At 32.6% G+C, this 14316-nt stretch overlaps 1 protein-coding gene across 1 annotated transcript; it reads right to left on the bottom strand.

Annotated features, from left to right (window-relative positions):
* Window positions 1–6971: 6971 nt before the first annotated feature.
* LOC132730576 (uncharacterized) lies at window positions 6972–13032 on the bottom strand. The gene is made up of 8 exons (XM_060716537.1): window positions 12912–13032; window positions 11567–11732; window positions 11239–11316; window positions 10341–10472; window positions 8822–8926; window positions 8434–8496; window positions 8190–8268; window positions 6972–6993 (listed from the first exon to the last, which is right to left on the bottom strand). The coding sequence occupies exons 1-8, from the start codon at window positions 12975–12977 to the stop codon at window positions 6972–6974; spliced, it is 711 nt and encodes a 236-aa protein (XP_060572520.1). The 5' UTR covers window positions 12978–13032.
* Window positions 13033–14316: the final 1284 nt, after the last annotated feature.

The raw sequence follows: 14316 nt of genomic DNA, 5'->3' as shown, positions 1-14316 counted from the left end.
TTAATTATGCACAAAATTCTTTAATTTATTATCTTAATATTTGAAACTTTAGATTGTTTTATCCTACTCACCCTTTCGTTGCAAGACTTCTTAAAACTTATGAGCCAAATAAAACAGCCTGAATTTTCGCTAGCCATTAATTATCCATGCTATATTTGTTAAAAAAAGACGTGTAATTTTCCGGTCGCAATATGACGTTGCTAATGAGAAACGTCAACTTCTTCTGTGACGTCACCACGCTGCAAGTTTATGTCTATCGTTATGTTAAAACAACACCGAATACTAGGTAGCAACGAAAATCTTTCAAACATTCGGAACATCTCGGGCGACATCATCAGTGTTTCGTTACGGCTGTATTTGGAACACTTCGCTGATTACCAATAATTGTCTTTATTATACCCAAATATACCCCTTCCATAGCCCTTCAAGAGACAGGATAGACAATATTCTTTATGTAACGTCACCATTGGGCACACAACCTGATTTAGCTAATGCAAGTTAACTCCGCTGTACAGAATTCCTTAAACGACAGCTTCTTTGTTGGCTGCCAAGTGAGAAATATGAATCTTTGATTTTTTCCAATTTCAAAAAAAAAAAAAAAAAAAAAAAAAATATTTCAGTGAAACGTCAAGCATTACTATTCATTCAAGAAATTTGAACCATTCTTGAGTCATGTTTAGTTTTACATGAGGAGACATTGAGGGACGAGACTCCACTATACTGTTTTTGAGAGGCTGACATCTCGACTATTATGCAAATTTCTGTCAAGTTCACTGAATTTTTTTTTTCAAAACAGCGCAATAAGCTTAACTTGAATACTCTTATCTTGGATAGTATATTTCTCGCGACAATCATATAAAGAACATGGACGCCGAGCAGTCTATTTCTTTAAAAAGATCAAGAAATTTTGTCGGTAGATAGATCTTATTAAATGGAAGTGTAGTGCAAAAAAAACGTAACGCTGCCTTGCTTAATTTTGGAGTTAGTTTCTTTTGTTCATTTTTTACACTTTGACCATTGTCCAGGACATAGCTCTGAAAGAATAAGAGATATGAACAACAAACTTTATAGGTAGATAAATCTCATTGTGAAGTTAAACAGTGCAGGAGAACCTTGCCAAATTTTGGAGTTATTGCCCTTTGTTCATTTTTTTCAAAGATTTTCACTTTGGACTTTGTCCGAAACATAACTCTGAAACTATAAGAGATATCAATATGACACTTTGTAGGTAGATATCATAGGAACTCAAGAATGGGACCGCAGATTGCGACGCATATTTTCGATCGTGTAACGGTTTTTATTTGTTTGGGTCGTCAGACCAAACAAATAATGGTAGCGAAATTTCAGAGTCTAATGTTGTTAATTGCAAATGCCGAAAGTAGTCCACTTTTTTGAAGCGGTTACTTCCCTTTTGTATGTACACTAAAGCCGAAAAATTCAGGGGAGATCACTGCGTAAAGATGGTCAAAGACAGGCGCATCAATTTTCAAGCAAAGTAATTCCGAATGGTCGAAGATTTCTAATATTGTTTTATTGTATTTTCTGATCGAAAATAACTAAATACAAAGCGGACATTCAATCTCTGACACAGAAGTTTACGACAAACCTAACAACAAGTAGTTCTCAAAACAGCTTAAAACTAGCGATTTAAAAGAAAGAAATATTTTATTTTGTTACAAGTATCCAACAAATTACAACGCATTTAAAGTTAAACAATAGCGTTGGCTTATAGAATTGTCAATAAATGCACAATCACAAATTACGCGGATGAATATGATTTTATCAATGAAAATACTATTTATTACCGAATACTACACAAACCGAGTAGTGGAATATATAGATTCTACATGTCGGACTGTTTGGGCGAGAGGATTTTCGCTAAAATATTTACGGCAATTTTAAACAACAGGTTTACCCTGAACAAAATACATGTACCTCGAAATTAATAAGGATTACAAACCCGAAATGCAATGGAAGTTCTAAATTTAGAATGACTTGATATTATTCAGACTTTCTGTGTAAAACTTCTCCGTGGTACAGTGGTAACGCGCTCGCTTAGTGAGTGAGAGGTCTCGAGTTCGAATTAGTCGAGGAAACTTTTTTTTTTGTTAAATTCTTTTTTAAGTGTTTTTGTTAAGGAAGTAGCCATGATATGCAAGGATAAAGTGAGACTGTCGTAAAAAATGAACATGAATTATTTTTTGATGCAACTCTAGTTATGCAGAATTCCGTATGTATCGAACTCTGGTGCCTTGCAAAATGAATTATAATACATAAAAATAAACCTATACAGGAAAATGCATACAGATATACAGTACGATTTAGATTGCAAAGATCAGAAAATACCACAGAACTTGCAGCCCTTTGATTCTTTATAAATATAAATGCTTATAGTAAGCTCCAGGATTATTTACATCTGTGTTAAACAACAGTTAAAGTCGTTATAAGCCCTTATTTAGAATAATATGGTTTTCTTCAGCCCGTTCACATATAAATTCACCGTGGCTGAAGGGTTTTCGGGCTCGCTTAGGAAGCGAGAGGTCTGGAGTTCAAATCCCAGTAAAGGTAACTCATTTTTTTTTTCAAATTGTTAAAGTCAAATAAACATTGGATTGAATATCAGTGTTGCAATTAGTCTTATAGCCAATTTACTACAATTAAAACGCTGGAAAGCATTGGTGGCACTATACATATAATCTCACAACCTGCACCTTTCTTACATTCTGAGACCCAAACAAATTCAGCGCCTTCTGTGCTTTGATTAAAAACGTTTCTGTTACATCTTAATATCTTTTAGTATTATCCGAGTATATGGCCTCAAAAAATATATTATCAATTGAACCCAATCTGTCTCTTTTAAAACTGGTCAAATGTTACGGTATTATAAAAAAGTCAAGGAGTGACATCCGCCATTTGCCGCAACGTTTTCGGCATGAGTTTTTCCCCTTTGGCTACTATTTTTTCAGAATTTTGTTCCCGTTATTTTTGTCAACTATCAGGTATCGTCCGGTGTTTATTGTTTACATGTGTTGACATGTATAGGCGGCATTATAACGGGCGTATTTGCGTTTTGATTTGTTAACATGGAGAAAACTTTTGCCTAACTGAAAAAAGGAATATTAAAACATGATTCATAGATAAATATTTTAGGCACTCATCTGGTATTCATTACTAGGAAATGTGAAAGTGTTCCATTTATTGAGTGACATAAAGAGAGTATTAGAAAAATTAAAACAAAAATAAAGCATATCAAGGGGGATAACCTACGCTGAACGTTGCGGTAAATGGCGGATGTCACTCCTTTTCTTTTTTCAATATACCGTAAATTTAACTGATTTTTAAATTAGAAGATTATAGTAAATTGAGATTAGATAATTAAAGACCACCCGCTCGCATAATATGAAAAGATATTCAAAGGTCGGACAAACAATATGTAAAGCCTTTATGCGCCGCAATATGCGGTCCTTTTCCAGAGTCCGGGACTATGGTTTGATATATCTCATTGCGAAGATATGCAGTGCAAAAAAATTCTTTACTCTGCCTTTCCTATTTTTGGAGTTATAGCCCTTTTTCAATGTTACGCTTTATGAACTTTATTCGTGACATTACCAATGGTAGGATACTACGTCATCGCGCACCTGCTAAATGCTCCCACTTGGACCATTTTTCCGTCGACTCGAAGGTAAAATACAATTTTATTACAAGGAAACGTAAGAGTATTAAAAAATCATGTAGCGCACCAAAGAATGGCTATAGTACTTGAGATAATTGTAAAAAAAGTTTATAGATTTATTGCCTGGTTTAGGCCTGAAAACGGGATAAGTGTTTTTCTCTGAATGCTCCCACTCGGACTTCTCCCGAAATATATATGAAATAAGGTTGAAAACCTTCTTTAAAATTATTTTTAACGTATCGGAACATATACCGAGTCCTGTATAACCATTATTCTTTATTAGTTTCAAATATTTATATTCAAAAGTCAGTCTTTTAAAGGTTTTTTTATGAAAATGGAAAATGCTTCCACTCGGACTCGATTTCAGAGATGCTCCCACTCGGACCCAAATTTATACATTTTGAAAGCACATTCTGTGTTAGCTTTTATGGATTATTCTCACAATTTTAACACCATTTTATCAATAACTACTGTGTTTGGCAACATTAACTTTTCATTCTTTTTACAGAGATCACTTCTTTGATTCTGTAGAATGACGTCGTTGGGCAGGAACAAGGTGCCATGGCAAAGTTTCAACTGACAGGATCACTATACAAAAAGGTGCACTTGGATTGTGTTGCATCCGAAGGGATAATTCAAAATTATTGCCAACAACAAGCTAGGACTATAAGACTTTAAATGGACAGTTTGGATCTCAAGAATAAAGTTTTGTTTAGATGTTAAAAAATTGTGGTGTTTTACAAAGAAGTCATTATACATTGTTTAGTACCATACCGGATTAAGATTCTGTTGGACTCGTGCACATATTAATTAGAGGCCAGCATTTATTCAATAATTGCTGACTTTAATATCTTGTTAATAATTTAAAACCCAATGGTTTGCATGTTTGTTAAACTTGTGATTTAGGTTTTAAAACAGCATATAATGGTACGTTTATGAAGAAGTCAATATCTATCGGTTGATTTGAATAGTTTATTAAAGAACAACATATAAATCATTTTGTCATGAACTTGTTAAAAAGTCAATGTACTGCCATACTACGGCGTCACAATTATTAACAACTTTGACAATTTTAAGTATGAAAGTTATCATGTGTACGTATTTTTACCTAAATAAAAAAAAATTAAAAAAAATAAGAAAACAAAGATCATAGTTATTTCTTTATCACAGACTTTACCATATTTTGGTAATCAAAGATCATGTAAGTTATATTTCAGGCTGTTACCAATTGAAATTGTCTATAGATTAAATGTATTAATATTTATGGTACTAAAACAATTTTCAAACATAAAGGAATATGTAAAATACGTACTGCAAATGCTTGTCCACATTATATGTAATCATTAAAATATACATGTATGCATAATGCATTCATTTCTTTTTGAAAGATTCAACATACACTTAATAGAAAACATATTTCTAATTACCTCCCTTTATGAAATGTAAATTCGGTATTATCTTTACAAATACTGCTTTTCGGAACATACAATATTGATAAATCTTCATTTGAGCATTATATTTATGAATAAAATCATAGAATAATGATTTCAGGGTATTTGAATGACGTTAAAATAGCAATAATACAAGAAGGAATCACAGACAGCAAAATCTCCCGCCATAAGGAGGAAGTACATTTCAAAGGGGAAGTAACCCTTACATACGTGAAAATATTCCAAGTAATGATACTGAAAAGTTATAGCCTAGACATAATAAATCATGACAAATATAACACTCCCATGAAAAACAAAACAAAGAAAAACGACAAAGAAGCTTTAAGTGAACACTTCTGGTCCTTATGCTCTGCTATTCACTTCTATTTAACATGTTCAATATAAAGTTTTAAGTTTATATCTCAAATACCTTTATAGGTATGGTCCTTGCAAACTACTGATAGTGAATACAAAGAGCAATAACTCCAAAACTGGAGAGTTGTCATTCTTGTTTGCGGTATTTTACTTTATTGAAATCTATCCTCCAGTGAAATTTCAGATGAATTGATCCTTTATGACACATTGTCCAAAATTTAACGCAAAAAACTGAACAAAAGACAATTACTTCAAAGAACTATTATTATTGTGTTTTCTAGAGTATTCCTCCTCAATGAGATATATCCACAGTCTAAAATATTTGCTCCAGCTTTGCCGTGCCAATTAAGATGTCCTGCCATGTGCTTCCTTACGTCGCAATGTGGTTTATACCTTTTCCCATACTGGTCACAAATACAAATACTTTCTGCAAAACAAAACGTTATTACATTTTTAAAATGTATAAACAATTTGTTTCTTATTTAAGCGACTCTTTTAAACGAGGAATTGTTTCAACACAACTTTTTTCCCTTATACTAATCCTCTAAGAAGACATATTTAGGAGACTGTTTAGTAATTTAAATATTAGTACTGTATTTTAAAAATGCTGTTTCATTGAATTCTTACTGATTATATGAATATATGAACGTGAATATAAAGATATTTGGAAAAAAAATCTTCAGACAGCAATTTGTATATATTTAGGTCCGAGTGGGAGCATCTCTGAAGTTGAGTCCGAGTGGGAGCATTTTCCATTTTTATAAAAAGAATTAAGAAAAACTGACTTTTGAATAGAAACATTTGACACTAATATAGAATAATGGGTATACATGACTCGGTTTATGTTCCGGGACGTTAAAAATAACTTTAAAGAAGGTTTTCAACCTTATTTTATATATGTTTCGGGAGAAGTCCGAGTGGGAGCATTCAGAGAAAAACACTTATCCCGTTTTCAGGCCTAAACCAGGCAATAAATCTATAAACTTTTTTTACAATTATCTCAAGTACTATAGCCATTCTTTGGTGCGCTACATGATTTTTTAATACTCTTACGTTTTCTTGTAATAAAATTGTATTTTACCTTTGAGTCGACGAAAAAATGGTCCAAGTGGGAGCATTCAGCAGGTGCGCGATGACGTAGTATCCTACCATTGATTACTGTGAAACTACAAGAGGTATCAACAAGTAACTAAGTCGTTCAATAGATCGCATTGAGTAGAAGTGCAGTGTCAACAACAGTAACCATGCCTTGCCTAATTTTTTAATTATTGCACTTTGAACTTTGTCCGAGACATAACTCTGAAATTACAAGAGGTATACTTTTCTCTGTCCAAAACTTATTCGGGGAGCATCACCCGATCTCTTTGATTTTATTTATTTTTGCATTTTTTCAACGGCGATTTGTTCCTTCTGTATTTAAAGTGTAGTAATTTTCTTTCAAAAAGAACAACTGTTTTCTCGAGCTAACCGTTAAAACTTTAATTGTTTTTCCATTAGTTTTGAGGGTCTTCCTTCCTACAATATAAGGCTCAAAGCCTAAACCAAAGCAAAATGTCCGGGAGATATTTTTTGACCGGCAATTTATTCTTTCTGTTCCGTATAATTATGAAGAGTCAATTTTCGTAAAGAACAACATTTTGTCGAGCCAACCGTTAAAAAACTAGTTGTCTGATTCCGTTGAGGATTCGTTTTTACATTTATTTGAAGGGTCTTTCTTAATGTAATATAAGACCAAAAGCCTAAATCCAAGCAAAATTTCCGGGAGATTTCCGCGTAGCATAGAATATAAGGAGTAACTGTATTTTACAATCTTATAAACAAGAGGGCCATGATGGCCCTAAATCGCTCACAGTCAGAAAACTTGTTCAATTGGGTCTTTTAAAGGAGATTTTTTTGTATATAAGGATAATCAATGACCCCCTGGGCGAGGCCGATTTTGACCCAAGGGCTTTTTTCTAATAAATTGGTAGACACTTACTAGAAGATGTTTAATGCCAAATATCTAAGCTCTAGCTATTTGAGTTATTTTAAAAGAGGATTTTTAAGTTTTACTATATACATATATGGTAAAACAATGACCCTCTTGGGCGAGGCCAATTTTGACTCCAGTGCTCCCAGTGCTTTTATTTGAACAAACATTGTAAAACACTTACTAGAAGATGTTTCATGCCAAATATCTAAGCTCTAGCTCCTTGTTTTTTTAACCGAAGATATTTTCAAGTGTTTTTTTTTCTTTCGGTTGCCATTGCAACAAGAGTTTTGCATGGAATTAAATGCTTTGAACAATTTTTAAAGGTTACCACCAAAAGAACATTCCTGTGACGTTTGGATGAGATTGGCTAAGCGGTTTATGACAAGATGTCGTTTAAATTAAAAGTTTACGGACGGACGGACGGACGGACGGCGGACGAAAAGCGATCACAAAAACACCATTTTCTGATGCGAATTGTTAAAACACCATTTGTCGTTGATTTCGTTGCAGACGAACTTGAAGTCATTTGATGTAAAAATAAACAAAAATATGTTTCAATGAACTTTATTGGTAAGAATAAAATACAGAAACATTTTTATGACAACGATATGGTAAAAAATGAGTCGATGCCTAAGCAGAACACGAAAAAATGAAGATGAAAACAAACAAATAAGGCAAAAAGAAATAAAAGAGACACAAACAAACAAAACAAAGACAGAAACAAACAAAACAAAGATACAAATAAACAATACACGCACAAAAATAACACACACACACAAACACACACACGAACGCAGTTTCTTTCTTATTCTTGTACTCTGAAATTAAAAGAGTAAGCTTAGTGTGGTGACGATCAGTTTTACATTTTTTTCTTCAATAAAAAGATTTTTGAATTTATAATAATACTGCAGAAGGCATAACGCTGTTTACATTCTTTAGCTTTACCATTTCAAACTTTACAAATAATATTATATGAATCTTACCATACACGCTTACAGGTGGAAGACCGTCATCAGTGACGTCACATCCGGTTATGCCGAATGCTTCTGTAAAAAGATACAGAACGATCATTATGTGTACTTTTGTTTTAAGCTTAACATGACATAAATTTTGCTCTCGGTCGACTCGACGCATTTTATTTCATTATACCAAAGAGTTGCGAATTCATCCCCCTTTTTATTGGGTTTTCCGTCGCATGGCGCTTTTTCCAGCTTTACTAGCGGAGGAAGACCTCAGGCGCTCTTCTATGCGTCATTTCAGGTACAGACGAGCACTTGAGTAGAACCACCGACGTTCTGTAAACTTCTTGCACTGAATGCTCTAAGTGTAAAAATTTTAGTTTGTCACAAAATATTCATCAACATCTCTTACCCTTGAATTCTTTGATAGTTTTAGCCTTTCTAATAGCAGACTGGTTGATGTTGGCAGCTGTCACAATATTTGACAGGCTCTCCGTGACAGCCATATCAGCAATTTCTGTGAAAGAAAAAATATTACTGTCATGTGCATGTACACTTAAACACTACTCATAAGTAAAACAAGAGCTAACTTCCAACATGGTAAAAGGCCGCGTTAAAACGTGGCAAAACCGTTTATAATTGGTACCTGCCAGACAACTACCGGAAACAGGATGGCAAAAAGCTCATAAATTTACCGGAAGTCAAGATGAAAACAAACAGGCTACGGTATAAAAAGAGTGAAGCTGAAAACATAAAGACCACATAAAAAGTACATAGCCAGGATAAACCTTGTGCATGAACAGATAAAGCTGGACAATTTTCGTCATTTGATTGACTGTCAACTGAAATGCCGAGAACTGTCAGGTTTATTTGAGGCTGGTGTAACTGCTTCTTATACCACGGGTTTTCTTGTCATGATTAATATCATGAAAATGCCCTTAAAAATATATAACCTTAAAACGATATTCTTTTATTAGGCTTATATCCATAAAGTCAGTTATAAGGTAAAGACAGCACTAGCTATGTCTATATGATTTATGGTATAAATGATGACCTTTGACAATGTAGGAAATTTTTTATTTAATACATAAACACACTTTGTGTCATGCACGGGGCAATCTCATCAACAGCCACTGTCCCCACCCCCGACGAATGACAAGGACTTTGGCAATTGGATTTTCTTACACCTTGTAATGACCCAACCATTTAATCCGGCTAAAGGCCATCACGGCGCTGTCCTGGTTCATTTTGGCACACAAAAAATACCGCATTTAATTATTTAATTTAAAGTGAAGGGACAAGAAAAATATCAAACCCCGCTTATTTCCCCACCTCATTCGCCTGGTATCCGGATATACAAAGAGGATATTTGTTTGTTTTGCGTGTAAGATTGAAATATAATTTCACTGAGTGAACACCAGATGCAATATTTTCACGAGTGGCGTACTCGTGAAAATATAATAGCTGGTGTTCACGAATGAAATATATTATATTTCAATCTTATATGTAAAACAAATAAATTTTCTTTTTATTTCATGCTTTTTAAGTGATTTTAAGTATTTTTTATTGATTTTGCCGCGTAACGTCGCGCATTCTCCTATGTGACGTCATCACTTCATTACGTCACATCATCAATTTTGAAATATAGTTTTGTTAAATTTCTCTAATTTTGTTACATTTTTAACAGAATGTATAGTGACATCGACTTTCTCTTCCTTAAGAAGCACAATTTACGTATGACAGCATTTATTTCTGATTGTTATTCCATTTAGTTATGATTTTCTTTTCATCCGCATTCGGATATAGTCCGGCTACAGTGAAAATTATATTTTATAAATTTCACTAGTGGTTTATCAGAATATAATCATCTGATATATTACAATAAAACACTGGAAAGCATGAAATAAAAATGCATAAATCACATCACTTACGGCTTATGACACTGGAGGACAAAGATACGTTGTCGTCTGCTGGCCTCACAGTTACAGTCGTTGTGTTGCTAGGCAACTCCTGTCTCAGACTGTCGGCTGCCTTGTTTATGATGCCTGTCACGTATTCTGCAACTAAAAGATTTTGTAAAACTTTATTTAATGTAATTGAGAATTTAGACATTACTTAAAGGCACAGTATATCTCTGAAATTGATACATAATACATTATATTCCTCTTTAGAAAAAAGAAAAACATTTTAAAATGTTATAATAATAGTTTAAAAAAAAAATAATAATAATAATGGTTCTAAGCAGGTTAGAGTTTAGAATTTTTAGATTTGATAGAGTTTAGAATTTTTAGATTTAGATGCTTATCACCCGGATAGAAATGATCTGAAGTGAAATAAATTGTCATAAATGTAGGAAAGGGTAGTCAGGCTGGTATTTTTACTTCCATCAAAATACTTAGTCACAATTTCAACAATTGCCAAAAGTTCAAAAGAAGCAAAAGATTTCTCAGCTTTATGGTAAATGAATATTTATAAATAAAAAATGTAAAAAAGACACATAGGCCTAACATTAAATTTAAAAAACTTTTGAAAATAGAAAATAATGCATTTTAGGCTTTATGGCTGTTGTTGTTGTCATACAAATTATCAGTATGTAGATGTAAATGTACGTTTTAATTCAGGCATTATACTCGAACATTCATATTTAATGAAATTGCGGGTCGCCATTAAATGTAGCAACACCGCAAAATGTCGTATATATATCTATGAGTATTTTTCAGCGTTTTGACAAAATCGAAAAAAAAGAAGATTTTGGAATTCTTTATAATTTGATATAATTGTTAATTAATGAAATTGTAAAAATGATTGAGTAAAAATACTCATATTTACCAAGTCTGTCGTCTGCTGTGGAATTGTCGTCTGCAATGATCTCTGCCACTGTTGCATTTTCTGTATCAACAGCATCGTCTGGAAAATAATAGGTTTCCGGATTTTTTTAAGTAAATTTCAAGTTACTTCATTTTTATTCGTATTATAAAATTAACAGAATCAAGTTTTTACTTTTTAGTATCATCTTTGTATATAAGTATGCTGACTCACACAAACAAAAGTTTTTTAAAAATTCCAAATTTCTTTTTATTTGTCAAACAAATAATACTGCTGCGCTAAAATTTGAGAATTCATTTAGTAAATATAGCGTATCACAAAATGATTTTACCATTCTTAGATGGCAACTTTTGAGGAACGACTTTGTTTGACTTGCCAGCAATCTTTCCGACGACCATGTCAGCAGTACCTGTTTCATTTAACAGGGTTTCTGGGTCAAGAGTCTTGCCTCTTCTTGCATAGTATCTTTGGCGCAAGCGGTTTCGAAATCTTGCAAACTGTAAAAGAGATGTCCATTAATGGTAAAACATTTTCAATATTCCTTACTGGCACTGAAATATCTAGCTACTTTCATTAAAATTTAAGTAAACCATTTTTTTCTGTTTACAGCTATTCATCCTGATTATTTTTTAACATAACATATTAACATAACTTTTATTCGACATTCAAATTGTAACAACAAAATTGTTATCGATTTACATTGAAACAGTGCAAAAGTGAGACACGGGATTTCTTAACCTAGAAATATGCGTATGTTTAACCGAGAAGTCCATTGCCTGACGAATGCCAATCACATTAGAATAATATATATTTGATTAGTATTTATACACATATATGTAGATAAAAATATCATTGTGCATAATTGTCAGAACTATACTGGTTGGGCGAGAACTCTGCAAGACTTTGTGTCAATAGACAATTTTTGTGCGAATTGTTTCCCTTCCCTTGCAAAAATTCTTATCAACTAGTATCACGAAACATTGTGATTTGCAGCTATTAGAATTACTTTATTTAGTTACTTTATCTAAAGTCATACAGAGCCTATGTAAGGACTTTAATTGATACAATTCATATGTATGTAATCATTCTGGAGTAAAGCAGATCGAAAGTCTTTTAAGATAGAAACATTAATACTGTATCTTAATTTATATATAGAACATTTATTTCACTGATGTCCTGATGTACATGTACCAATATATTTGACTATGTTTTTTAATATACATTTAACCTGATACGCCCAGTTTTTACCATCGTATGTTACCCCATTGTCCGTATCTTTTCTTAAGAAATTATATGTTTTTTTAATATGGTATTATCATTAAGTTTCGGGATTTTCATCAAATATTTAATAACTATAATTTTCCTATGTATCGCCATTATATATTTATCGATACTGGACATGTATAAATCCACTAAAATCTAAGAATTATATTTGCATTAATTATTTCATCTTTCATTATTTGTCATCTCTTTATCATCATCATCGTCATTATTGTTATAAGAATCTATTTATTATTATAATAATAATAATTATTATTAAATCTTTTATTATTATTATGATTAGATCTATTATAATTATTATTATTATTATTATCAAATTCACTAAAGGAATTCGTGCTTCCCTAACTCTTTACTATCATCTTAATTGAATGTTTATATTCTTTAATTCTACTCACCCTTTCGTTGCAAGACTTCTTTAAACTTATGAGCCAAATAAAACAGCCTGGATTTTCGCTAGCCATTAATTCTCCATGCTTTATTGATTTCAAAAGAGCTGCTGTAGTTTTCCGGGCGCTATATGACGTTGCTAATGAGTAACGTCAGTTGACTTCTTCTGTGACGTCACAACGCTGCAAGTTTATGTCTATCGTTATGTTAAAACATCACCGAATACTAGGTAGCAACGAAATTCTTTCAAACATTTGGAACATCTCGGGTGACTTCAGTTAGTTTTATTTAGAACACTTCACTGTTTTATTATTCCTCAATATACCCATCCATAGATAGACAATATTTTTAAATAACGTCACTAGTGGGCACACAACTCCTACATGCTTCCTCATTCAGTGTAGAACAAGTTAACTCCCTTATATTGAAGCGAACGATAGTGGATCATTGGTAACCATCACCAAAAAAGCCTTTAACTATTTTTAGACTAAGCGATATAAAGTTTGGACAATGAAATGTTTTTCTAAAATAATGTTTTAATATCAAGCAAATGATAACTCACGTCAGCCGCATTGCCGTCCTCCATCTTTCCCAACTAAGACACAAGGGTAAATGCATCTTTGGTCGCAAAGTGACGTAAATCATGCATATTTATCAGGCCAATACCACCATTCAGGTAACTGTGAATCCAGCAGACTGGTAGTGACGTAATAAAGTGAATATTATTGAAGCCAGTTAAAGCTTACCACTAAGTATTCATCCATAAAGTTTTTACAGAAATTAGAACCATTCTCTCTAAGTTTCTAATTTCTTTAGAACAGCACGGATTAACACTCACAATATACTTAAATCATGTTTTGTTATCCTTACCATTTGGAAACAAAGCTAAGAATATATGTTCTCAAGTACAAAAAATTGCCGGCATCAGCATTTTAAACTTTCTGGATAAGGTCCATTTTCTCGAAAACTATTTAAGCTAGTCACTTCAAACTTGATATACTTGTTTATATTCATGAAAAGGGCAGATAATACTGAAATTATTTTTTTGCAAAGTTATGACCCTTTGAAAAAGTGGAGAGAGTTGTCCATGACAAACTTTGTAAATATAATATACACAGGAGCAGAGTAAGACATTAGTTAAAAAAATTTCTTTGTTGAACCATAGACCTAAAATCATCATAAACAAGAACATTTTTTTATCAGACGAAAATAATTAATTGAATTGACTTCTGTTTTTAAAGAATGACCATCATTTACTAGGTTAGGTTTCTCAAGTTTTAAAAGAAGTTCTCCAATCTTATTGTTGTAAAACAAATTTCAATGCTCAAGGTGTTAACTTGAAGCAAAGTGCCTCATAGTTCTTCATAGTAATCTCGAAAGTGCTACTTTGATATATGTGTGAGTGTAACATAC

The sequence above is a fragment of the Ruditapes philippinarum genome, unplaced genomic scaffold, assembly GCF_026571515.1.
Source record: "Ruditapes philippinarum isolate M1 unplaced genomic scaffold, ASM2657151v2 ctg771_1_1_1_1, whole genome shotgun sequence".
Lineage (NCBI taxonomy): Eukaryota > Metazoa > Mollusca > Bivalvia > Venerida > Veneridae > Ruditapes > Ruditapes philippinarum.
Note: the sequence above shows the minus strand (reverse complement) of the source record. Positions and strands in the feature narration are given on the sequence as shown.